General features: G+C 38.8%; 1 protein-coding gene across 3 annotated transcripts in view; it reads right to left on the bottom strand.

Annotated features, from left to right (window-relative positions):
• ABCB11 (ATP binding cassette subfamily B member 11) overlaps positions 1-26,308 on the bottom strand; it is a 110,744-nt gene that overhangs the window by 69,008 nt on the left and 15,428 nt on the right. For 2 of the 3 annotated variants that reach the window (XM_008258414.5, XM_089327898.1), the window contains 6 exons: positions 25,216-25,454; positions 17,581-17,668; positions 16,367-16,500; positions 14,278-14,449; positions 11,812-11,936; positions 6,175-6,349 (listed from right to left, as the gene is read on the bottom strand). In XM_008258414.5, the coding sequence (XP_008256636.3) occupies positions 6,175-6,349; positions 11,812-11,936; positions 14,278-14,449; positions 16,367-16,500; positions 17,581-17,668; positions 25,216-25,454 (933 nt within the window). 3 annotated transcript variants of the gene reach the window in all.

Genomic DNA, 26,308 nt, shown 5'->3' with positions numbered 1-26,308 from the left:
ATAGCAGTTAACAATTTGAGTCTTGAAGTCAGAGAGACCTGAGTTCAAATCCCACTCAATGCCACTTGGCACGTTTCTCAACCTCTATTCATTTTTTTGAGGTGGTAGTATAATGGCACCAATTAGAAAATGAAGTTGTGATCATTACATATGGTAATTATATTAAACATCTCAATGCCCAACCTCTAGTATGCAATGTATGAATGTTACTTTCTATTACTGTTATTATTTTGTTAGTCAATCATAAAGCTTAAGAGGGCCACCAGACAGCTGCCGTCTGCACTATTCAGGTCCCCATCATCTTTGCGTAAAAAACTAATGTACAATTTGGGACATGCTCAAGCTGACTTGCCCCAAATGGTAGAGTTAGAAACATACCAGGGGACTCCAATTTAATCCCATCAAGGTGGCATGTACCAATGCCATCTCACTATTCCAAGTGATCAATTTCTGTTCACAATTGATCATAATGAAAGGACTAAGAGTCAAAGGGAGCACATAAACAAGTCTAGTACCTGCTAATACTAACCGATAGAATAAATAAAGGGGAGAGTGATCCAACATGGGAAGCGAGATACTCAGCAGACGCATAGAATGGCGGATGTCCTAAACAGCACTCTGGCCTCAGAATCAGCCCTAAAGGCATTCCAATCTGGCTGAAAAGCCCATGAGAGTATTTCAGGCATGGAAAGCCAAGACACCCTGGCAAAAAAAAAAAAAAAAAACCTAAATGAAAGATCTCTGTGAGTGAGATCCCAGTGGAACGGACAGGTCTTCAAAGAAGGAGGTACCTTTCTCTGAAGGGAGGAGAGAACCTCCACTTTGACTATGACCGTGTCTAAACAAGATAAGAGTCGGAGAACTCAAGGGGCTTCCATAGCCTTGGAAACTCATGACTGGAGCATAGGGAGATTACTGATGCCATAAACAGGAGTGTCAATTTGTAAAGTCAACAACAGGAGTCACTGTGCACTTACTCCTCATGTAGGATCTCTGTCCTTAATGGGCTGTACATTGAGACTTAATGCTATAATGAGTACTCAAACAGTATATTTCACTTTGTGTTTCTATGGGGGTGCAAACTGTTGAAATCTTTACTTAATGTATACTAAACTGACCTTCTGTAAAAAAAATAAATAAAAATTAAAAAAAAGAAGAAATTATCAATTCCCAACTTGACTCTCACTGGGATTAAACATGACAATAGGTCTGATCTGATTTCATCATCATTTAAAAAATCATCTATTATTTTTCACTTTATGTTTCTGTGTGGGAGCAAACTGTTGAAATCTTTACTTAATGTATGCTAAACTGATCTTCTGTATATAAAGAGAATTGAAAATGAATCCTTATGTGAATGGAAAGGGAGAGAGAGTGGGAAAGGGGAGGGTTGCGGGTGGGAGGGACATTATGGGGGGGAAGCCATTGTAATCCATAAGCCGTACTTTGGAAATTTATATTCATTAAATAAAAGTTAAAAAAAAAAAACTAAAGTACAGTTTTTGTCTCTGTACAAGTGATACTAACTACAGTCACTTGTGTGAACCACTTTCCATTCATGCTCAATTACCATGGAGCCAGAAATTATGGTGTACATCACAAAATGTACTAGATTAACCTGTTTATCCATTTGGTGGATTAAAACACTCAGCTCAGCTCATGAATACTCAAGACTTCATAGTGATAAGTGAGGCAAGAACTCCTCAGAGTGAGTGAGAAAGAGAGAGAGAAGTATACCATTAAAAGATGTCTCTTCTTTTCCCAAAGAAACATTTCTTAAGGTGTAAGCATATAAGCAGAGGTTGGTAGGAAAGGTTAGGGATAAGAGGTTGGTAACGGAGAGTTAAAATGATAGAAACTCATAGGAGCTTCTCATAGAATGTCTAAACTCAGGAAGTATGCAAGAAATGCCAGTTGAAAAACATCATACTTAGTTAAATAAGCCAGTCCCAAAAAGACAAACATCATATGTTCTCCCTGATCTGTGATAACTAACAGAGTACTTAAATGGAAATCCATAGAAGTGAAACTGACACTTTTAGAAGCAATGATTTGAACAGCCCTTGTCTTGACTGTCGAGGAACAGTTTTTGTTTTTTGTTTTTTTTTTTTTCTTCTTTTATTTTTTTAGCAGAAAGCTGGACGGGAAGAGGAACAACCGGGACAGAATCTGGCACCCCAACCGGGACTAGAACCCCATGTGCCAGCACCGCAGGTGGAGGATTAGCCTATTGAGCCGCGGCGCCGGCGTTTTTTTCTTCTTAATACCATTGGTTGACCTCTTTACTTAATATAGAATTAATCATATAGATTAATTGAAGATATATCCAGTCAATTGAAAATAGATAGATCCTAGTAAAAAATAAGAATGGGAATAAGAGAGGGAGGAGCTGTATAGTTCTGCATACATTCTTATGACTTACTTCTAAGAGTAAAGCTAGAAACTTGCCAGGGGATTCCAAATCCCATAAAGCTTGGTGGTAATAATTCCATATTACATGTTAAAGTGATCATATTAAGTTTTTAATTTGTCATAAAGATAGGATTGAGTGTTAAAGGGATCATATAAATAAGATGAAGTGTCTGGTAATAACAATATATTGAATTAAAAAGGAGAGAATGTTCCAACATGGGAAGCAGTCCACATAGCAGACTCATAGAATGGCAAACACTCTAAACAGAACTCTAGCCTCAGAATCAGCCCTTAAGGCATTTTGGTCTGGCTGAAAAGCCCATGAGAGCATTTCAGACATGGAAAGCCAAGACACTTTGGCAAAAAAAATGTCCTACATGAAGGATCTCTGTGAGTGAAACCCTAGTGGAAAGAAGGGGCCATCAAAGTTCTCTGAAGGGAGGAGAGAACTTCCACTTTGCTTATGGCCTTGTCTAAATACTAACAGATTGTGGACTCAAAAGGCTTCCATAGCCTCGGCAGCTCATTTCAACAGCCTCAGGTGATCACTGACATCATATATGAGTGTTAATTGTTTTTTTTTTTTTTGTAAAGATTTACTTATTTATTTGAAAGGCAGAGTTACAGAGAGGTAGAGGTAGAGGTAGGGGTGGGGGTGTGGGGGTGGAGATGGAGGTGGAGGTGGAGGTGGAGGTGGAGGTGGAGGTAGAGGTAGAGGTAGAGAGAGAGGTCTTCCATCTGATGGTCACTCCCCAAATGGCTGCAATGGCTGGAGCTGTGCCAATCCACAAGCTGGAGCCAGGAGCCTCTTTTGGGTCTCCCACATGGGTGCAGGGGCCCAAGGACTTGAGCCATCTTCTACTGTTTTCCCAGGCCCTAGCAGAGAGCTGGATCAGAAGTGGTGCAGCCAGGAATCGAACTGGCACTCATATGGGATGCTGGCATTGCAGGTGGTGGCTTTACCTGCTACGTCCCAGCACCAGCACCAGCACCAGCACCAGCACCAGCACCAGCACCAGCACCAGCACCAAGAGTGTTAATTGTTAAATTAACAACAGGAGTCACTGTGCACTTACTTCCCATGCAGGACCTCTGTCCTTAATGAGTTGTACTATGAGAATTAACTGTAAAACTTGTTCTCAAACAGCTTTTTATATTTTGTGTGCGTGGGGGTAAACATCGTTGAAATCTTTGCTTAGTAGAGAGTTGGTCTTCTGTGTATAAGTTAAATAAAAATGAATCTTAATGAAGAATGGGATTGGGAATGGGAGAGGGAGGAGGTGGGATGGGAGTGGGGGTGGGAGGGTGGGTATGGGGAGAAGAACCACTATATTCCTAAAGTTATATTTATGAAATTTGTACTCATTAAATAAAAGGTTTCTTTGGGAAAAACTACATAAATAAAAAAACTATATGTATGTGAAAAAGAAATGCCAGTTGAAAGAATGAATTATTTACAGAAGATATAAAACATATTTATAAATTTAAAAGCAGAGTAAAACAGCCCACAACTTAACTTGCAGGAAATTTAAAGACAATCATAAAATTGGATTCTTGCTAGAGAGTTGGTAATAGGCTTTTTATTCAATGTTTCCAACTGGAGTTTGTGTATTATTTAATTTTCAATTTACCAATTCATTCTCCTCTCAGAAGTGTTATTTGTTCATTTCTCTGTCCTCTCTTTGTAGGCATGAAATGAAGGGAAAGATGGCTTTTTTCAATGCACATCTTTCTGCAGGGTGAACAGATAAAGCAGCTGGGGCTAATGCCAACCATTGCTATCCCCAGCTTGCTAATTCTCAAAGATTCTTAGGTGCAATTGAATTAATAAAGACATGAGACTTAATTTAGATATTAGACCTGTAATACTTCCACTGGCTTTTAAAGTGCAAAGTTACTTGTAAGTTGTAAGGAATATGGCTAAATATGATAATAGTAATGCTTTCCATACTATACATCTTTAAAGTTCACAACACTGTAACATGCAATCATATTTAATATTTTTCAAGTACAAAATATGCTAGCTGTTCATGATGAAAAGCAAACCGAATTTAAAAAGTTGTTTTAATGTGTTGTTGTGTTTTTAATGAAATGGATTAGAATGATTGTGGTTTGACCACTGACAATCGTTTCTATGTGCAAATCAATACACCATTTAATTTTCCTTAGAAATGTGTTATATTACAGCAATAGATCTAGACTTGTAAGCTTTCAGCTAGTACCTTTCTGGTACTTTGACATTTCTTGTTGTCTAATTGTTACTGTTCCACCCAGTATTTGGAACCAAAATATTTTACTTAAGAATCTCACATAAAACTACTTTCCATTTCCCTGAAAGACCAACTGAAACAAAAATTTCATTTTTTTTTTTTTTACCTTTCTGACTGGAAAGGTGCCACTCGGCAAAGAATTCAAGCACTAACTGAACCCAGCTACAGTATCAGAGACATTAAGCTAAGAAGGAAGAGGACCTTGGGAGAGGAAGTAACGGAGCTTGGGACTGAAAGCAGGCCAGACTAACACCATCCCACACACCGCTCCTCGCCAACACATACAAACTGCATCACTTTCCCAGCATGCACACAACTACACAGAACAGAGTAGAAGCCCCTTGTAACAAATACTTATCAACCATGAAGATCTAGGTGTCGATGACAAAATCTAGGTTTGGCCAAAAACAAGCTGGAAAGGGCTCCATTAAGACTGTCCCCACCTTCACAGTAAGTACTGTCTAACATCTGCCTTTGTTCCTTGGCGATACCGTGGTAAGGACATACAAATACCCCTGGACTGTGAGACCCTAGCAGCCTGGTCTTTCTATCAGCCCTTCCATTTGTTCAGAAGCTTTCTTCTTCTTACTTATATAAAACTTCACTTCTACTCTCACCATTCTGTCTAGTCTTGTAAATTGTCATTGACACCAGGGCACAAACCTTGACTCATGTCACTGGTTTTCCTACAACAGAAGCAGGATGAAAAGCTATCCTTAACCCCAGCCACATCCAATCACTCTCCTACTGCTGTTCACCATCAAGATTCCTGTACTCTAATTCATGGCATATGTTACTATTTATCATTATGCATTTACATGATTATTTAATGATTGTCTTCCCCCATTAAACTGTGAATTCCATTAGTGCAAAAAAAAAATCGCATTCTTCTGCTCACTACTGAAACCCCTGCATTCTGTGTGGGTCTGGCACAAAGTTGAAGCTCAATAATTATTAGTGAATGAATAACTGAAAGGACACTGAAAGTTAAAATACTCATGACATTAGCTGTGGCACAGCACAGTGCAAGTGAACCTTAAAGTATGCTTTGTATTACCTGTTCAGTTGAGGATATTTTTGACTTAGGTCTTAATAAATCGTTATGTTACACAAACACATCTACTGGGCATATGTCATGTTTAATTATTAAACTCAATTATATGAGCAGTTAATTTTTAGCTAAGAGACCACTGACCTCCCATATTAATGACATATCATCTTTCCAACTCAGTCACAAAAATCATCACTTTACAGTTATAAAATCTTCAGTTCAGTGGCAATCAATTTGCTGATATTGTCAATTCAGAAGTTCAGCATCTCTTTAATATAAAATGCATAAGTATTGCTTATTTCTGCAGACTGGCTCCATCAAATCATTGATGTTTTCCTCCTTCATCACTAAAGGACTAGACCATGTGTCTAATCCTTGAACTCTTCTGAGGTCCTCTAACTAACCACAGCAACAGTTGGAAATGTTACAAGAGCAAAGTACCTGGACAAGGGCTCCTGGCGAATACTCTCCTTCTTCCAGGACGAGTTTGGAGCCATACCAGAAGGCCAATGCATAACAGAAAAAGATGAGACACCACATGTATCCAGTAAAGAAGCCCATCACTATACCTTTTCTAATTCCCCATCGTTGGGCAAATACAAGATTTTTCTCATACCTGTAAAGAAAAAATGTTTGAGCCCATGGCAGCAATAGCAGCAGCTCAAGTTATAATGTTCAAAACAGGCCACAATACAATGACTATACTTGATGATTATAAAATCACCCCCAATACAGAACAGCTTTAGGGAAACAAATCTACAGTAATGTCTGTGTAGCTACTTGATGTTTGTTTGAAATGGGCAATGAAACATGTTAAAAGGGTGAAACTTATCAAAGCCTCATGGTTGACTGCTGCATGGATGAAGAGCAGTAGCATAGGCTTTGCCTTCAGGAAAAAAGCATATTTGGACATTAGGAACCCAGTACAGTTTGTGTTTGAATTGTTTCCTTGAATCACATGATGTATTTTTTATCAGAAAAGATTTTAGTGGCTGCAGTTTTGTAAGTCAGACTATTTCGGTGTTTCCTGTTCTTCAAGTTTGGAAATAATGTTAGCACCAACTACATATACTACAAATCTGCCCTGTGGCAAAGATGTTAGGTGATCACCTCTCTGGTCAGGTTCACAGCCATGGGGACATGGATAACTGAAATCATATCCAAATTCAACATGAGGATGAGGTATGTTTCAGTAACTCTATGATTTATGAACGATGGGCCTTGTCTGGCAGCTTAGCCATTCTGAATCTGCCTTCTTATATCTCAAAAAATAAATTCACAGGGAAATTTAGTATTTCACAGGACACAAATTGAAAGTCTATGCTATGTCTATTACCATTTTTAAAACACATTGCCTGTTTTATTAACAATAAAGGATAATCTCTTTCATGATAGAGAAAATATGCTACTGAATTTTTAAATGAGAAGTAAGGTAGCTTCACTCTACAAACCAAAAGAATTAAAAGGGGAGAAAAAAGAAAAGAAGAAATTAGAAATTATAGACCCTATTCTATTAGTTGGTGAATTTGGTAGAAACTGAGAGTGCTATCATCTCATTAGATCTATAATATATAAAATAAGAGTTTCCATCCAGTGGGTGGTTATTTTATAAAATCTGTATGTAGAACATTGTAAGCACTTAATAAATATTAGATAAATTAAATAAGCAAATTATTTTTAAAATGTTTATTTATTTACTGATTTGAAAGTCATAATTACAGAGAAAGAGGAGAGACAGAGAGAGAGAGAATCTTCCACTTGCTGGTTCACTCCCCAAATAGCCTCAATGGCCAGGGATAGACCAGGCCGAAGCCAAGAGCCAGGAACAACTTCTGGGTCTCCCATGTGGGCCCATGGGCCCAAGCACTTAGACCATCCTCTGATGCCTTTCCTAGGCCATGAGCAGGGAGCTGGATGGAAGTGGAGCAGCTGGGACATGTACCTGTGTCCATATGGGATGCTGGTGCTGCAGATGGTGCTTTAACTCACTGCACCATAGTGCCAGCCCCCAAAATAATGTTTTTGATGATAAGTTCTTTTGGCCACTTGAGTTTTCATTTTCATTAAGAATTAATCTCTATCTAGAACAATGGACTATAACACACCAATACTAAATTTTATTTGATTAACTGAAAGGCTTATCAAATGTATCAAGAGAACATAATAATTCAAGTAGCTGAATAAAATATGTTCAATAAAAAAGTGCTCAATGAAAATGTGGAATTGTATTTTGGATCATATTGTCTTTATTGTCATTAAAATTTGCAAATAAAATTATATGTATTTATTGGGTACCAGATGTTTTGAAATACATGTATGTTTTGAAACAGCTAAATCAAGTTAATTAAAACATATGAAGGAACTTCAAAAAATTCATGGAAATGGAACTCAAAGATAAGATTTTTGGGTGCAAAAATTTTTTAAATCCATGCATGTTTTCTTTAAAATACACATTTCCACGGACTTTCTGAAGTTTCCTAATATGCTATCATTAACTATAGGCAGTGTGTTTTACAATAATTTATTGAGTTCATTTCTCTTGTTTAACTGAAATTTTGTATCCTTGGACCAACATTTTCTTGATCTACGACCTCCCCAACCTGGTCTCTGGTAATCATTATTCTATGTTTTGCTTGTATAAATTCAACTATTTTAGATTTCACATATAGGTAAGATCATGTAGGACTTGTCTTCTGTGCCTGGTTTGTGCCCTTCAGCGTGTCTTCCAGATTCATACGCATTATCACAGTGTTCTATCGTGTGTATATACACCACATTTTCTTTATCAATTTACCCCTTAATGGATGCTTACGTCAATTCCATTGTGAGTAATGCTACTGTGACCAATGCTGCAATGAACATGAGCATGTAGATATCTCCACATGCTGATTTCATTTCCTTCTTCTTCCACTAGTGTGACTGCTGGATCATATAGTAGTTCTATTTTTTGAGGAAAGTCCAGACTATTTTTCCTAATGGCTGTACTCATTTACTTTTCCACCAATATTGCACTAGGCTTCCATTTTCTCCACATCTTCACCTTATCTTACATGTTTTTGATGACAGTCTTTCTAACTCATGTGAAGTGATATCACATTGTGGTTTTGAGTTATGTTTCCCTGATGATTAGTGATGTTGAGACTTTTTCCATATATCTCTTGGTAATTTGTATGTCACCTTTTGAAAAATGACTATTCAGATATTTTCCCCCAGTTTTTAAATTGAGTTATTTGTTTTCTTACTATTGAGTTGAGTTTCTTATATACTTTGGATATTAATCCTTTGTCAAATGTATGGTTTACCAATATTTCTTCCATTTCCAGAGGTTATCTCTTTCCTCTGTTGATTGTTTTGTTTTCTATATAAAAGTTTTTTAATTTGATGTAATCCTATATTTCTATTTTTGCTTTTGTTGCTTGTACTTTTGGTGCCATATCCAAAAATAACATCACCGAGAGCAATGTGATGACAGAATTTTTACCCTATGTTTTCCTGTAGTTGTTTTACAGTTTCAAATCTTATGCTTAAATCTTTGACCCACTTGGAATTTATTTTTGTATATGCTTTGATATAAGGGTCTAATTTCATTCTTATGCATTTCACTCTGTGGCTATCCAGTTCTTCCAACATCATTTATGAAGAGATTGCCATTTCCACCATTGCAACTTTATGGCATCTTTGCGAAAAATCAACTGACTGTAAACATGTGGATTTTTGCTGGGCTCTCCACTATGTTGCATTGGTCTTTGTGTCTGCTTTTATGATATTACCATACTGTTTTGATTATTATAGTTATCTATTGATATAAGGTAGTATGATGCCTCTAGCTTGCTCCTTCTGCTCAAGCCTGCTTTTGTTATTTGGAACTGACTGAATATACATTTTAGGGTTCTTTTTCCTACTTCTATGAAAAACATCATTGGAATTTTGATAGTACTCACACTGAATCTATAGATCACTTTGGGCTATATGGACAGTTTAATAATATTTATTCCAAACAATGTACATGGGCTAATTTTCCATTTATTTTATCTTCTTAAATTTCATGCATCAATGTTTTATATTTTTAGTGTATACATATTTCTTTTCCTTGATTACATTTATTTTTAGGAAATTTTTTGGGGGGCCAATGTGGTTGGTATAGTGGGCAGCATCCCGTACGGGAGCCAGTTCTAGTCTCAGCTGTTCTGCTTCCCATCCAGCTCTCTGCTAATGCTCCTGGGAATGCAGTAGAAGATGACCCAAGTTCTTGGTCTCTTGCACCCATGTGGGAAACCTGGGAGAAAACTCCTGGCTTTAGCCTGGCTCAGCCCTCTCTGTTGTGGCCATTTGGGGAGTGAATCAGTGGATGGAAGATCTCTCTATCTCTGTCCCTGCCTCTCCCTCTCTAACTCTGCCTTTCAAATAAATAAAATAAATATTTATTTTTTAAAAAAGATTTATTTTATTTATTTGGAAGAGTTACACAGAGAGAGGAGAGACAGAGTCTTCTATCTGTTGGTTTACTCCCCAGTTGGCTGCAATGGCTGTAGCTGTGCTGATCCAAAGCCAGGAGCCAGGAGCTTCCTCTGGGTCTTCCCACGCAGGTGCAGGGGCCCAAGGACTTGGGCCATCTTCTGCTGCTTTCCCAAGCCATAGCAGAGAGATGGATTAGAAGTGGAGTAGCCGAGAATCGAATCAGCACCCATGTGGGATGCCAACACTGCAGGTGGCAGTTCTACCTGCTAAGCCACAGCACTGACCCCAAAATAAATTTTTAAAAAACTATTTATAGGAAATTTTTGTAGCTATTATAAATATAATTGTTATCTTGATTTCCTTTTCTGATACTTTGCTCTTAATCTTAGAAATGCTACTGATACTTGTAGGTTGAATTTTACATCCTGGAACTTTGTTGCATTTGTTTATTAGATCTAAAAGTTTTTTGGTAAAGATCTTTATGGTTTTCATGTCATCTGGAAGCAGAGACAATTTAATTTAGTCCTTTCTAATTTAAATGCCTTTTGTTTCTTTCTCTTTCCTAATTGCTCTGCCCAACACTTCCAGTAGTATGTTGACATCATTATCTTCTTCCTAATATTAGGAAAAATTTCAAAAATTTAATGATTTGGTTGTGGGATTGTCACATATGATCTTTATTGTACTGAGGTAAATTCCTTTTTTCCCCCTAATTTGTTGAGAGTTTTTATCATGCATGGATGCTAAATATTGTCAAATGCTTTGTCTCCATCACTGAGATTACCATGTGGTTTTTTTTTTTTTAATGCTTATTGATTTTTGTGTGTTGAAACTATCCTTGTATTCCAAGGATAAATCTCACTTGCTTGTGGGGAATTATCTATTAATGTACTGTTGCTAGTATTATGTTGAGGATTTTTGCATTCTATGTTTTGGTCTGTAATTTTATTTTCTTGCCATGTTGTCTGGTTTTGATATAAGGAGAATTCTGGCTTTATAAAGCAATTTTGAAGTATTCCTTCCTCTTCAACTTTCTGAAAAAACTTTAAGGGCTAGTTCTTCTTAAATGTTGGAATTCAGCAGATTTTTTTTTTTAACAGAAGAATTTTGCCACTGATTCATTCCTTAGCAATTATTTGTCTGCTCAGATATTGTGTTCCACATGGTCAATATTGGTTGGTTTGCATTTCTAGAAATTTAGCCATTTCATCTAGGTTATCCAAATTGTTGGTGTAATTATTCATAGTAGTCTCTTAGGATCTTTTGTACCTCTGTGGTATCATTTATAACCTTTCATGGAGGCTTTTCTTGAATGGAAGAAAACAATATTACGTAGGTGCAATATGTGGGCAAACATACTATCACTGTCCGAAATAGATATCTAACCTAAGTTGATTTTCTAAAAATCACTATTTGTAAAATCTTAAAAAACACATTGCTAAAGGCTTGGGATTTCTTGTAATGCTCTGGCCAATCTAAATTACTCTGTTTAGCAACTTTTTGAACAAACTCTTCCTCAGAGTACTGTAGACCAAGATGAATCTATCATCTGCACAAAATGGGGAAAAGTCAGGGAAGTGTGGTGATTAACAAATTCCAAGAAAGTGACAGTTAACCAACCTTTCAACCTCTTTTTTCTCACCACCAAAAGCAGCCACTGTTCGCATAGATGAAATGACCTCATCAGCTACGGACCCTGCTTTGGCATAGGCCTTTAGCTCATAGTCTGTAAACTTGGACACGCTCTAAAATGCAAAAGAAGAAAGGAAAATATGAAGGGTAGGTAACTGGGGAAGCCAATCTGTCATTCAGTGATTCACGTGTATTAAGAAACGTCTGACAACTGTTCACGTTTCTCATCCATGGAAGTCAGAATAAAGCATACAAAACCCATGATGACTTCTAATATGTTATGTTATGTGTGTGTGCCCGCCTTTGCCTTACTGTGTACATTCTGCCTCTGAATCAAGCCTAGTAAAGTTGCTTATCTCGTTTTACAGGAACAGACATGCATAGATTTGAATTCAAGAAGAGACAAGGGCAGAACTATAACATTCCAAATCAGTGACACATTTACACAAACTTAGAATACGGGCACTAAGATAACAAGAGAAACTAAATTCGAAGTCTGTTTGAAACCAAGTTAACTGGGCAATGTGTTTAGTCTCTAGCATGTTAAAATATGATCCATTTGAGTGCATATATTACTTATCACAGGTTTGAAGAAAGAGATTAAATGTACTGGGGTATTTGTGAGAGGGGAGAAGCTGAGAAGAATGTTTATAGAGACCCTGATTCCTTTCTGTAGAAATTAAAGGATCCTGGAGTAGAGCTAGACAGTGTTTGGTAAGAAACACTGTGGTAAAGACTTCACTTTGTGTTTCTACGTGGGTGCAAACTGTTGAAATCTTTACTTAATGTATACTAAACTTATCTTCTGTATATATAGAAAATTGAAAATGAATCGTGATGTGAATGGAAGGGGAGAGAGAGCGGGAAAGGGGAGGGTTGCGGGTGGGAGGGAAGTCATGGGGGGGGGAGCCAATGTGGTCCATAAGCTGTACTTTGGAAATCTATATTCATTAAATAAAAGTTAAAAAAAAAAGACTGCATGATAGGCCAGCGCTGCAGCTCACTAGGCTAATTCTCCACCTGCGGCGCCGGTACCCCAGGTTCTAGTTTCAGTCGGGGTGCCGGATTCTGTCCTGGTTGCTCCTCTCCCAGTCCAGCTCTCTGCTATGGCCCCGGGAAGGCAGTGGAAGATGGCCCAAGTGCTTGGGCCCTGCACCCGCATGGGAGACCAGGAAGAAGCACCTGGCTCCTGGCTTCGGATAGGCGCAGTGCGTTGGCCATAGCAACCATCTTGGGGATGAACCAATGGAACAAAGACCTTACTCTCTCTCTCTCTCTCTCTCTCTCTCTCTCTCTAACTCTGCCTGTCCAAAAAAAGACTGCATGATGTCACAGATTAAAATATAAATAATGTCTCTAGTGATTGATTTGTGCTTAAGTGTATAACATGAATTAGGTCCTGAATAATGACAATCACTTTGAGGGTTATTATCTCTAGTTTAACAGTGAGGACGCTGAGGTTTTAATGGGTCTGATATGTTTTTCTTGAGTTGCACAAACTAAATAGAAATAGAGCCATGTGGTGACCCAATAAAGTGGATGGGGCTCTTTGCTACTGTTATTTTAAACCATATTCTCTGTTACCTGGCAAATGTGGTATGCAATATAGTCAGTGGACTGCCTGAATATTTTCCTATAAAGCAGCATCACAGAGACCGGAACCTGTTGCTCAATGCCATATGTGGTTTGTGTGCAGCTTCTCACTTAAATTCTCTTCTCATTCACAGCAAGTAATTAGTGTACATGATCCCATGACCTGCTATTTAGCATGGTCACTCAAAGAGTTAGAAATCATAATTTCAATGCTTGGGAGTATTTTTAGCTGAGATGGCCCTGACTTCCTACTCCTACACTTTGTTGTGGCTTGACTACCTGAGACCATGACAGGAATATGGTCAGAATAGATGAGACAGCCTCTCTCTGAAACCGATCACATGGAATGGAGAACATAGTTCTGAGTGCAGGAAAGTTTAATGTGCTAGTTATCAAAATGAGTATATTTGTGCCCTCTTAATGGAGACATCTGAACTTGGGAGAACATTGGGTACAATAGGCATAATAGAGAATGCGGTGGGAGAATTAGATTCAGGCTCCCTTGAACTTGAATCCTGCCCTGCCAGCTGTGCAGTCACAGCTAAGTCCTTATGGCTCTGAGCCTTAGTTTATTATGTTTTAAGTGGTGTTAGTACTTCCTTTAAAAGATTAGCAAAATAGTAGATGCCCAATAGGTATTATAATTGTTTCCTGCTAACATAGTAATATCAAACATATTAAAACATCCTTACTCCCTACTCTATGAACGTTATTTGATACTGCAGAATAATTCAGCAAAACATCAAAATAGTGATAATTATTTTGACTGAACATACTCCAGAGAAGAAATGAAGATTCATATATGAGGCTATTCAGGGATGAAAATGTCTTCCCACAGAACAAAGTAAACGACTTCCTTACCAAACCTATGATGGCTGCTCCAAGTCCAATGAGAGGGCTGACAGAAATGATAACCAAGGTCAGTTTCCAACCACTGGAAAATCCCAGCAGGAAACCAAAGATGGCTGAGGTCATCCGCTGAATGAAAATGGCCAGTTGGTCGGCAATGGCATCATTGATTTTATTAATATCACTAGAAACAAGAAAGAGTTGGATCACTAAAAATGAATTTTGTCAATTAAAATGTTCTGCTGAAAAATTTCAGTCTTTCCCTTCCAAACTACCTCCAGATCTCCATCACTCTTGGGTGATAAAACAACCTCTCCAATCTGGGAAATTTTTCTGCACTTTGGAATGTTATAAAGCCTTTCCTCATGGCCAACTAAGTCTGTCCTTAAGTCAGCTGGCCCAACTTGGGTCTATTACATGTAGAAGAAGACTTTTAGAGGCCATCTTATTTGTGTCTTTCCTTGATCTGTCCTGAAGTGCTCTTCTTTCCCTCTTTGTGCCTACTAAACCCTTCTGCTTCAAGGTTCTAGTCACATTCCACATCAGTCACAAGCCTGTATAATCAATCCCCCAGGAAGAAGTGCTGTTTTCCATGTGCTCCCATAGCAATGCAATTAACTCTGTACACACACACACACACACACACACACTACTGCATTCTGCTTATACGCCATGAGGAGTACAGACACCCTGATTCTGAATTCAAGCTCTTCTTGGGTAAATTACCTCATCTTTTTGTGCCTCAACTTCCTCATTTATAAGATGGAGATAGTAACATAACCTACCCCACCTGGTAGTAACAAGGAATAAATTAGTTAATATGTAAGCCTATCAAGTAATAAGCAATCAATATGGGTTAGCTTTGATTATTTGTTCCTCTTGTCCCTCCTATCAGATAGCAAGATCCTTAAGAACAGGAGTAAAAAATAAGTGCTTCAACATGAGCGTATCTGCGTTTAAGTCCTAATGTCATTGCTGATAAGGCACACCCTGGGAGCCAGCAAGGATGAAATAATTGGGTTCCTGTCGCCTGCTCTTAGCTCTTGGCTTCAGCCTGGCCTAGCCCAGACACAGTCATTGCATATAAATAGGGAGTGCTCTGTCTCTCTCTCCTTCATACACTCTCTTTTTCTTCCTCCTCCACCAAACATAAAAAACTTTTAAATAATTTACATAGGGAAGCAGTTGATCCACATGTTAAAATATACTACTCCATTCCAGGAGAGGGAAAGCAAAGCTACTATGCAGCAAATATTAATATATGTAACATGCTATTAATAATAAAATTGTTAATGTGTAAAAAATTAAGTGCCTCAGAATATTAAGTGGATATAATTACATTAATTTCATATTCTTGAAAATATCCCCAGATGGAACAAAAAGAACTTGGGCCTTGATTGAAGGAAAGCACCTAAGGCATTATCCAGAAATAAGACCACTGTATTCTAGCAAGGTGAAGTATCTGTTCTAGGTCATAGTAAGTTACAGAGTAGGTGCTGGGATTTAGGGGCCCTAACTTTCTGCTGCTTTATTTTCACCATATTCTGTCTTCCTTGGAACTTCACAGTTCAGTTCAATAGTCTTTAACTCTTCTAAACACTCAGGGACCATTCAAAATCTCTGGTGAGCTATTAATGATTCAAAATAAATGTGGATATAAATTAGATTTTAAATCCAATTTTTTAGTTTGTATTTTTTCCAAACTATATTTGGAATTTTTGCTTATTTGTGTTTGTAGAAACTGCCTCCATAAAAATACAACTGTTTCTAATTGTAAGGTTTGCTCTTATCTATACACAGATTGTGATGTCCTCCAATTTCTCCTTTTGAGGCCAAATAACCCTACTTCTTTAAACTCATTCCTATAATACTTCATTTTTAATATTTAACTCAAGGGCCTACAAACCAAACTGCAGCATTCTGTTCTCAATTTTTAGTGACCATATGAAAAAGCCCTGATACCTTTGAAAGCCAAGCTGAAGGGACAAAAATGTGTCAAATGCAAATGCAAATGTTTTCAAGTTGCAATTTGATACAGAAACAAGAGTTTTATTATGGTCTTTAAAAAAACACATAGTAAAATGTTCTCCCAATTACTTACTCAGAGAATCTTGTATTCAATTCTCCCACTGAATTGCAGTCAAACCATCCTATTTCCATTCTCATTATTTTCCTAAAGTAAGCTTTTCTCATTTTCTGTATCTGATGAGCTGCAGCAAGTACCCAAAAGCATATCTGTAAAGGGACAGAGGGATGTCTAGCACTGTAATCTCACAAGTGTTTGTTCGCTCTTTTTTCAGAAGAAATTTTCAATGTCACAGTGGAAAAACACAAGGAAATCTTTCATAAAACCCTTATTGGGAATTCAGGTGTGTGCTCGGGCATCTGCTACTATGAGTAAAGGGGGACAGAACAGCTTTGGACAGGGCGACCAAAAACATCACGGGGTTGGATCCAGCTCTGACACTTAAGCAGGCCTCTGACTTTGGGACTAGGCCCTGTTGAGGTTCACTTGCTTCAGGGGCAAAGTAAGGCCCACAGCACATTCTCCCCCTAAGAAGCTTGTCTGTAAGCATTCATGTAGTTTGCAGTTGACAATTTTTAGGAAATGTAAGCTAAAAATCATGACATAAGCAGAGACTCTATTCTGCTGATAAGTTTCCCTTAATTAATAAAGCAAGCCTGTCATGAAACACCCCAGTGCCAGAATAGGAAAATGGATTTATTTCTGCTTTCAACTGACCCTACTTGAAATTCTTAAATAAATGGAGAGGAGGGTCAACATAATTTTTCTACAGAAAATGGCAAAAATTAAAATATTTTACTTCCTTAATAAGAGTTAAGTAACCATAAGCCTTGTATCACTTCACTCTATAATGGGCTCTAGATTTTACATATAATGGGCTCTCAGATTTACAGGATGCAGTTAGTTGAGACGTTAGCGATGAAAGGGAGAAAAGAAAATAGATTTTGCTTTCCTCCACCTCCACATGCATAGCATTCTCTAGGCTACTCACCCTCCCCTGTAAATATCCCAACTGTCCATTTCTGGACTCAACAGAGAGGACGAAGTAGGAGATGGCAGTGGAGGACAGGATAATACAACAGAGTCTGTAGTGCATCTCTCTGAAAATTACTAGAATTCTCTTTAGCTGTCCCAGAAGAATCTCTCTCCATTCTCTCAAGTCCTTCTGAAATAGATCTGTACTTCTTAGGGCTTCTGATAGCTTAAAAGCTAATGAAAACACTTTATACCTCACTGTAATATCTTTGAGCCCAGATCTTGACCATAAATAACATGGAGGCACTACTAACTTGAATATATCCCGTGGTAAGTACTGCGATACCGATCCCAGCGTAGTAACCGGCAAACCTGATCATTTCACTTTCAATGTCCAGCAACCTTCAAAAGAGGGAAAAAGTTAAGACTTACAAGTGATATCTACCAAGGATGACATTTGTAGGTACACAGAGATTTAAAATATGTATATTATGTTTCTATCAAATAGGAGTAAGGTATTTTATCTATGTGAAATTATAACCAATCCAACCAAATCCCTAAATAGTTCTCATGGTACTAATCATAGCAAATATACATATCCCCTTCATTTCTACAGGCAGAGAGATGCTAGAACTGTGAAACAATTAATCAGCAGTTGTTAGAAACAAAGTGATCCTCAATGTCAGCACTGGCTCAGTTCACCTTTGCACCTTTCATTCATACTCATGCAGTGATAAAGCAATCGCAACTAGAGAAAGGTTTGAACAAGCCAGACAGGTTGTCTGAAAATCCACTTACAGAACTACACATGCTGTAAATCAAGAGCTTACTCTTATCTCTTCTAGGAATTGAAACTAGCTCTTCAACTTCTCCATCTCAAAATGAGCTGTGAAAAAGACACATGCCATCTTCCCAAGGGGGAGAAAAGCTCTTTATTCACCCTATCTTTCTTCTGCTTACAGCCTATGAAGCTTCATCCACCAGGATACTCTCTTAGCTTGAAGCCAAAGATACCCGTGGGGAATAGCAAGAAAGCCCTTTGGCACTTTTCCCAGCAGAGGTCCCACGCTGGGGCACAGGGTTTGGGTGTGGAAGGGCCTGGGAGGGGAAGAAAGATACATTCTGAACTTACTTTCAGGAAATAAGAAATCTTGATCAGAAAACCAATGTACTCATTGTTGAGAATTTTGATCTTCAGGGATAAGACAAATGATATCGAGTCCATTTTTTTAGAAAACCAGAAAGCAGCATCTTTGCCATGGATGCTTCCATCCTATGCTCTTTCTTCTCTCTACCAGGCCTTCCTGTTGTGACCTGAACTTGAATTATTTTCTCCCTTTATTGAACTCAAATAAAGTACTGCTATATAATTCATTAAGCATAGGAAAACTTTTATTTCACACCAATTTTATCGTAATCTTGCTCTATTTGTCAGTATATTTATTGAATGTATTTATACGAAGTATATTTATGCTTGTCTTGCTAGTAAGTTGCAAGCTACTTGAGACCAAACACTGGCCTTATGCTACTTGGTCACACTGCCTGAAACCTGGGCAACTGCTGTGGTCAGTCCCTCCAACAGTCCCCAAACCAGATAAAATGTCTTGAACTCACACCCAGTCTGTCATGATGACCAAGTGAAAACCCAAGAACAGACAAGTCCTAGAAAGTCACAAACTTACATATGAATATCCAGAGTCTCTTACATGAACTAAGTTATTTGGTATAGTGCAAATAATGTAATATATCATGAGTAAATCCTTCCAATAGAGTCATATACTACAAAGCATTTTAGTCAACAATGGATCACAAATCCAATGGTGGTTCCATAAGATTATATTGCTTAGAGGTGTCTTCACCACCTTAGTTTATGTGAGTGTTCTCACTGATGTTTGTGTAAGGACAAAACTACACAATGATGCACATCTCAGAATGCATTCCCATCACTGACCTATGCGTGACTGTATAAACCTGAGTCAATGATCTTAGTTTTTACATTGTGAAATGAAATTTGAACATCTAAAAGCAGAAAAATTTTACTTAGATTTCTTATGGTTCATGCATATTACCAATACTTTAAACAGAAGCGATAAAATGCCTATCATGAAAAATGCAGCTGCCAGTTATGAACAAACTCTGTGGATTCAGAGTATTTAGGACCAACCTAGCCCTTGAATTCCCTGGAGCAATTATTAGGACAGTTCTATCATTTCTACATGGTGCGAATTAGGATATGTGTAGTTCATGATTCTTTTCACTTCTGAGATGCCCCTGAACTGAATGGTCAATTCATTTCTATTTTATTTTGGGAACAAAAAATGGCTATTAGAGCTTTAGAGATTACTTGAGAATATTTCTAGAACAATAGGATAAACCTAGCAGAAAACTGATAGGAATTAAAAGGGCAGGTCCTGTAGTATGTCCTGAAATCTGGTATTGTGATGCCTCCGGCTTTGTTTTTGTTGTACAAGATTGCTTTTGCCATTCGAGGTCTCCTGTGCCTCCATATGAATTTCAGCATCATTTTTTCTAGATCTGAGAAGAATGTCTTTGGTATTTTGATTGGGATTGCATTGAATCTATAAATTGCTTTTGGGAGAATGGACATTTTGATGATATTGATTCTTCCAATCCATGAGCATGGAAGATTCTTCCATTTTTTGGTATCCTCTTCTATTCCTTTCTTTAAGATTTTATAATTCTCATCATAGAGATATTTGATATCCTTGGTTAAGTTTATTCCAAGGTATTTGATTGTTTTTGTAGCTATTGTGAATGGGATTGATCTTAGAAGTTCTTCCTCAGCCATGGCTTGTCTGTGTATACAAAGGCTGTTGATTTTTGTGCACTGATTTTATATCCTGCTACTTTGCCAAACTCTTCTATAAGTTCTAATAGTCTCTTAGTAGAGTTCTTTGGGTCCCCTAAATAAAGAATCATATCATCTGCAAAGAGGGATAGTTTGACTTCTTCCTTCCCAATTTGTATCCCTTTAATTTCTTTTTCTTGCCTAATGGCTCTGGCTAAAACTTCCAGTACTATATTGAATAGCAACAGTGAGAGTGGGCATCCCTGTCTGGTACCAGATCTCAGTGGAAATGCTTCCAACTTTTCCCCATTCAATAGGATTCTGGCCACACATGTTCACTGCTAGTTGCTATGGTTTGTCTCCCAAAGGTTTGTGAGCTAGAGTCTTGGTCCCCAGTATAGAGGTAATGAAAATGATAGACCTTTGAGAGATGGGGCCTGGAGGCTACCACATTCAGAACGGATTAAGGCCCGCTTGTGGGAGCAGGTCAGGTCTCCTCTTATGGGGTTAGATTAATTCCTGCAAGCATAAATGGCTGTAAAACAAGTTTGGTCTAATTGACTTATTTTTCCTGGTAGCATTTTGTTACATGATCACTCTCTCACATGCACTTCCACCATTTAATGTCATGTACCATGAGCTCCTCACCAGAAACTGATGCTGGTGCAATGCTCTGTGATATCTAGAACCCTAAACTACATAAACCTCTTTTCCCAGGATATGTATGTGTGTATACACACACACACACACACACACACACACACATATATATATGTAAAGACAAAACATGCTTATATACTAGGGTACAGAGGTATCATTTTTATGTGTTTCTCTTATATTCTGTGACTTTGCTGAACTTAGTTACTGGTTTTGGGAGATTTCTGCAGATTCTCTGGGGCTTTCTATGTCCTCCACTATCATGCTGTCTACTAACACAGGTGGTTATATTTCTTCCTTTGAGATTTGTAGTATCTTTTTTTTATTTTAAAAATGTTATATTGTGATTTTTAAAACCACATAACATGAAATCTACCATCTTAATCATTTTTAAGTTTATAACTCATGGTGTTAAGTATGAGATCTGTATTCCTTTGATTTCCTCATCTTGCCTTATTGTATAGACTAGAACTTTGAACAATATATTAAATAACAGTGGAAAGAATTTACATTCTTTCCCTCTGATTTCTCTTATTATTAACACTCCTGTCGGGATCCCTCCCAAACAATACCAAAGTTGGTCTGTGTGACCAACAGAATATGGCAGAAATTATGAGATGTTTCTTCCACAGTGAAGTTAAAAGAGATTTTGTGGCTTCCATTTGAATGTTTGTACTTTAACTGGATAAAAGAAAACAAAAATAAATTGCATGATGATATTTTAATTTCCCATTCTTCCATGCTTCTAGTTTATTGATTGGCTGTTCTGAACAGAAATTCTGATAAGGTAATCAAGACACCTGATGTTCTGTAATCCTAATCAATGTTTTTCATTAAAAGCCATTTGGAAGTTATTAGCTCAGAGATTCCCTCTGCTAGATTACAAGTGGCATGTGGAGGCCGGCGCCATGGCTCAATAGGCTAATCCTCTGCCTAGCGGCGCCGGCACACCAGGTTCTAGTCCCGGTCAGGGCGCCGGATTCTGTCCTGGTTGCCCCTCTTCCAGGCCAGCTCTCTGCTGTGGCCAGGGAGTGCAGTGGAGGATGGCCCAAGTGCTTGGGCCCTGCACCCGCATGGGAGACCAGGAGAAGCACCTGGCTCCTGCCTTTGGATCAGCGCAGTGCACCAGCCGCGGCAGCCATTGGAGGGTGAACCAACGGCAAAGGAAGACCTTTCTCTCTGTCTCTCTCTCTCTCTCTCACTGTCCACTCTGCCTGTTAAAAAAAAAAAAAAAAAAAAAAAAAAAAAAAAAAAAAAAAAAAACCCAAGTGGCATGTGGAAACTGAATAAAAGAGTAAAATCAGCTCCTATCATTACACATGCATCCTTATGTTATTAAGATTAGAGAGTTGTTGGCTGGCATCACAGCTCACTAGGCTAATCCTTCGCCTGCGGCACTGGCACACAGGGTTCTAGTCCCAGTTGGGGCACCGGATTCTGTCCTGGTTCTCCTCTTCCAGGCCAGCTCTCTGCTGTGGCCCAGGAGTGCAGTGGAGGATGGCCCAGGTCCTTGGGCCCTGCACCCGCATGGGAGACCAGGAGAAGCACCTGGCTCCTGGCTTCGCATCGGCGCAGTGTGCCAGCCGCAGCAGCCATTTGGGGGGTGAACCAACGGAAAAAGGAAGACCTTTCTCTGTCTCTCTCTCTCACTGTTTAACTCTGCTTGTCAAAAAAAAAAAAAAAAACATAAAAAATGATTAGAGAGTTGTCTTGTGTATGCCAAGAATTATATACCCATTTTATAGGTGGACAAATCACATCTTTAGTGATAGACTTCTTCTAAGAAAGAAACTAGAGGAAGACTTGCGTCACTTTGGAAGCAGATTATCCACCCATAGTTAATAAAATGTCCTCTCTCGGCCTCTGAGTCCATTTTCACTGATCTTACCACAGAAAAGCTAAACAAGCATGTCTGCTTAGAAGTACAACAAATAGTACTCATGTCAGTGACCATACTAACTCACAAAGTATTTTATATGCCTAGGAGTGCCTGTCTAAGGAATGGCCTAAGAAAGCTGTGGTTACACAATTTCAGGAAGCTGTATGAAATTTTTTTTTGGAAGAAAACAATAAACATCCATTTACATGATTGCTTTCCAGTCAATTTAGCCAAAGCCTCAGGTTTTCTCCCCAGCTTGCTCTATTTATTTACTTGTAGGTCTATGACCTACCTATCTATAAGGGGGAATAGAGAGAGGGATGGGCAGCCACAGAGAATTTCCTCCTTGTGGATATCCACGATGCAGATACTAAAAGTATATTTGTTTCTTAATTCCTCCAACAAATATTTATGAGCACTTGGGCCTACGGATACACCTCAGGTGATACCCCCTCTGGCATTTATTTACAGATTATAAGGCATAAGAAGGTATGCATATGACACTTGATCTTAGCCAAAAGGCCGAGAAGCGATAATAAGAAGGTATGCATATGAGATATTTTCCTTGAAGCGTATTCTTCATGAGCATTTTTTTTTAATTTTTTATTTTTTTTGACAGGCAGAGTGGACAGTGAGAGAGAGAGAGAGAGACAGAGAGAAAGGTCTTCCTTTGCCATTGGTTCACCCTCCAATGGCCGCCGCACCGCGCTGATCCGAAGGCAGGAGCCAGGTGCTTCTCCTGGTCTCCCATGCGGGTGCAGGGCCCAAGCACTTGGGCCATCCTCCACTGCACTCCCTGGCCACAGCAGAGAGCTGGCCTGGAAGAGGGGGAACCGGGACAGAATCCAGCTCCCTGACTGGGACTAGAACCCGGTGTGCCGGCGCCGCTAGGCGGAGGATTAGCCTGTTGAGCCGCGGCATTTTTAATAGTTTGGCTCAATCTACACCATCCATGGGGGAGAGTTGTCAGACCACTCTTTTAAAGCAGTTCATTTCTGTCCTCCAATGTATATGAAGAACTTCAAAAGACTCATCAAACTTCATCTCTCTTTCGTACAAACTGCTCTAAGTCTTTCAGATCAAAAGACACTTCAAAGTTTAGAAAGGAAACATTCGTATTTAAACATTAGGACATTTATTTCTATGAGTGGACTAGTTAATCTTTAAAGGGTAATTCTGCATGTACATTATCCTCTGCTTTTCCATCAAGTACCAGCCAATTTGTAACTAAGTGATTATTTGAATGTTCATTGATTGACTGATGGTCTGACTGACTGGACCTAAGCTCCACAAAGATAAGGACCATGACTCAAGAGAACTGTGTCCTTGATGCTCCCAGAGCTCCTGGAACATTCTGTTCAAGACAAAATTAGGGGCCGGCGCCATGGCTCACTTGGCTAATCCGCTGCCTGCAGTACCGGCATCCCATATGAGCGCCGGGTCCTAGTCCCGATTGCTGCTCTTCCAGTCCAGCTCTCTGCTGTGGCCCAGGAGTGCAGTGGAGGATGGCCCAAGTGCTTGGGCACCTGCACCCACATAGAAGACCAGGAGGAAGCACCTGGCTCCTGGCTTCGGATCGGCGCAGTGCCAGCCATAGCAGCCATTGAGGGGAGCGGGGAGTGTGAACCAATGTAAGGAAGACCTTTCTCTCTGTCTCTCTCTCTCACTGTCTATAACTCTACCTGTCAAATAAATAAATAAGAAAAAAAAATTAAGTGAAAGAAATGAGTAAATGAAAGACCCTAACAGTATGTAGTATCATGGAAGAGTGGCAGTGATTTAGTAAGACTCCTTTGTAGCTCTGGAGTCAAGCCAGTAGAAAAATTCATAAATGAAGGTGGAAAATGTAAATCCATTTGTAGAGCCCTTCCAAATGATTTTCTAGCCAGGAAGTGCCCTTCCCTTCATTCTCAAACCTGAGTAAGAGGGTTCATATGTGCAAATGAGTTTGTTTGGAACCTGAGGCAGCATGAGACAGGCTGCAAAGTCCATGCCATTAAAGTGAATCAGCCTGTGTACACTATGGACTCACTGATTACTGAGCAGCCCAGCAGGCTTACTGCCAAGAGAACAGTAGCTGAAGGAGTTCTGACTCTTTCTGCATGGCTACCTTCTATTCCCAACATCGCACCACTCTTCCATAGAAACAAAGATTGACTGAGATCTCTGGCACCTGGCTTGGGATCAACTTAATCAGCCACCGCTCAAAAGCCAAGGAGCAGGAGGGAGTTGGCGTGAGGTGATGGCGTAGGAAATTTTGGATGTGAGATTCAAGTGAAATTCATGGCACTTTTGTAGAAGCAATAAATACCGGTAGTATCATGCTCAGGCCTACAATCAATAAAGTGATTAATTTTGGTAATGTATTAGATCAAGGATTTCTAATCCTGTTTTTGTTTTTTGATTTTTTTAAAAGATTTTAAAACCTAGTAAGATAGAAAGAACCTGTATGTCTAGGAATATGGGTAAATTTACATTTCTGTTCTCTCTATTAGATATTGCCTCAGGTTGGCCAATGAAGTCTCCTTTACATTTTGAATTACACAAATTAAAATATAGCCCTCCCCCCAAAAAATAAATAAACAAACAAAAATAGCAGCCTACCCACAACGTGTTCCATTTGTCACATTCTGATTCAGGGAGCTGTTGATCCATACTATAGTATTATTCACACATGCTTTTCCTGGAATCTTGAGTTCTTGTAATTCAGTGTCATAGTCAATGAAAACATCTGTCATTGTGCCAAAAATAAGTAGGACACCGGGCTGGGCTATTCCATGGATACATGCACATAAACTTCCCATACACATCAGCCAAATGTCAGTCCATGAAGAAAACCGAAACTTGAAAGACAAAGGGTTGAGAGATCATCTATGGGTGAAAAGCAGGAGAAGTAGGAGTACTATTTGATTTTAGTTACTAGATTCTCATAAATAATTCTCAACACCAAATTTAGTGGAAATCATCTTAATTGAGCAGTGGAATTCGGAATAATTATATTGAAAATAATTGTACATCAAATATCTGAAACATCACGTGTTAGATCATGCTATTTCTTGCCTAACCTCTGAATTCTTCCCTTTAGCCCAGGAGTTCACTTTAGCTTTTTGCTATTTGTCCAGAGCTGTAGGGAGAAATCATCACCATCACTAATGTCATTGTCAATGCAGACGTACTGTGTAGGGCATTCAGCAATGGCATAAATTGGCTCTCAAGACTATACTAAAGAAGAAAAATGTGTATTTGTACCTAGAAAAGACTCCATCCTGTGAAAATTTGGATCAACTACCTCTACTATGGAATTTCTAGACTTCTCATAAGAATACATGTTGTAATTACTATGATGATTGATTTTTTAACTGGAATGATAATTATGGGGGTAGGATAGGCATTTAGTCTAGTAGTTAAGACATCTGTGTCCTATATCTGATTTTTCAATATCCACTTGTGGCTCTTGACTCTAGCTTCAAGTAATGTCAACCCTGGGAGGCAGCGGTAACGGCTCAAGTAACTGGGTCCCTGCCACTGGTGTGGGAGATCTAGACAGAGCTTGGCTTCCACTTGGGCCCCACCCAACCCTGGTCATTGCTTGACATTACTTGACATTTGGGGAATGAACCAGCAGAAGGGATCTCTCTGTCTCTGTTTCCGTGTCTCTCCATCTCGCTCTCTCTCTCAAATAGATTAAATCCATTTT

This window comes from Oryctolagus cuniculus, chromosome 3 (assembly GCF_051225735.1).
Source record: "Oryctolagus cuniculus isolate XC-2025 breed Fujian yellow rabbit chromosome 3, ASM5122573v1, whole genome shotgun sequence".
In the NCBI taxonomy this organism is placed as follows: domain Eukaryota; kingdom Metazoa; phylum Chordata; class Mammalia; order Lagomorpha; family Leporidae; genus Oryctolagus; species Oryctolagus cuniculus.
This window is presented reverse-complemented; position numbering and strand designations above follow the sequence as displayed.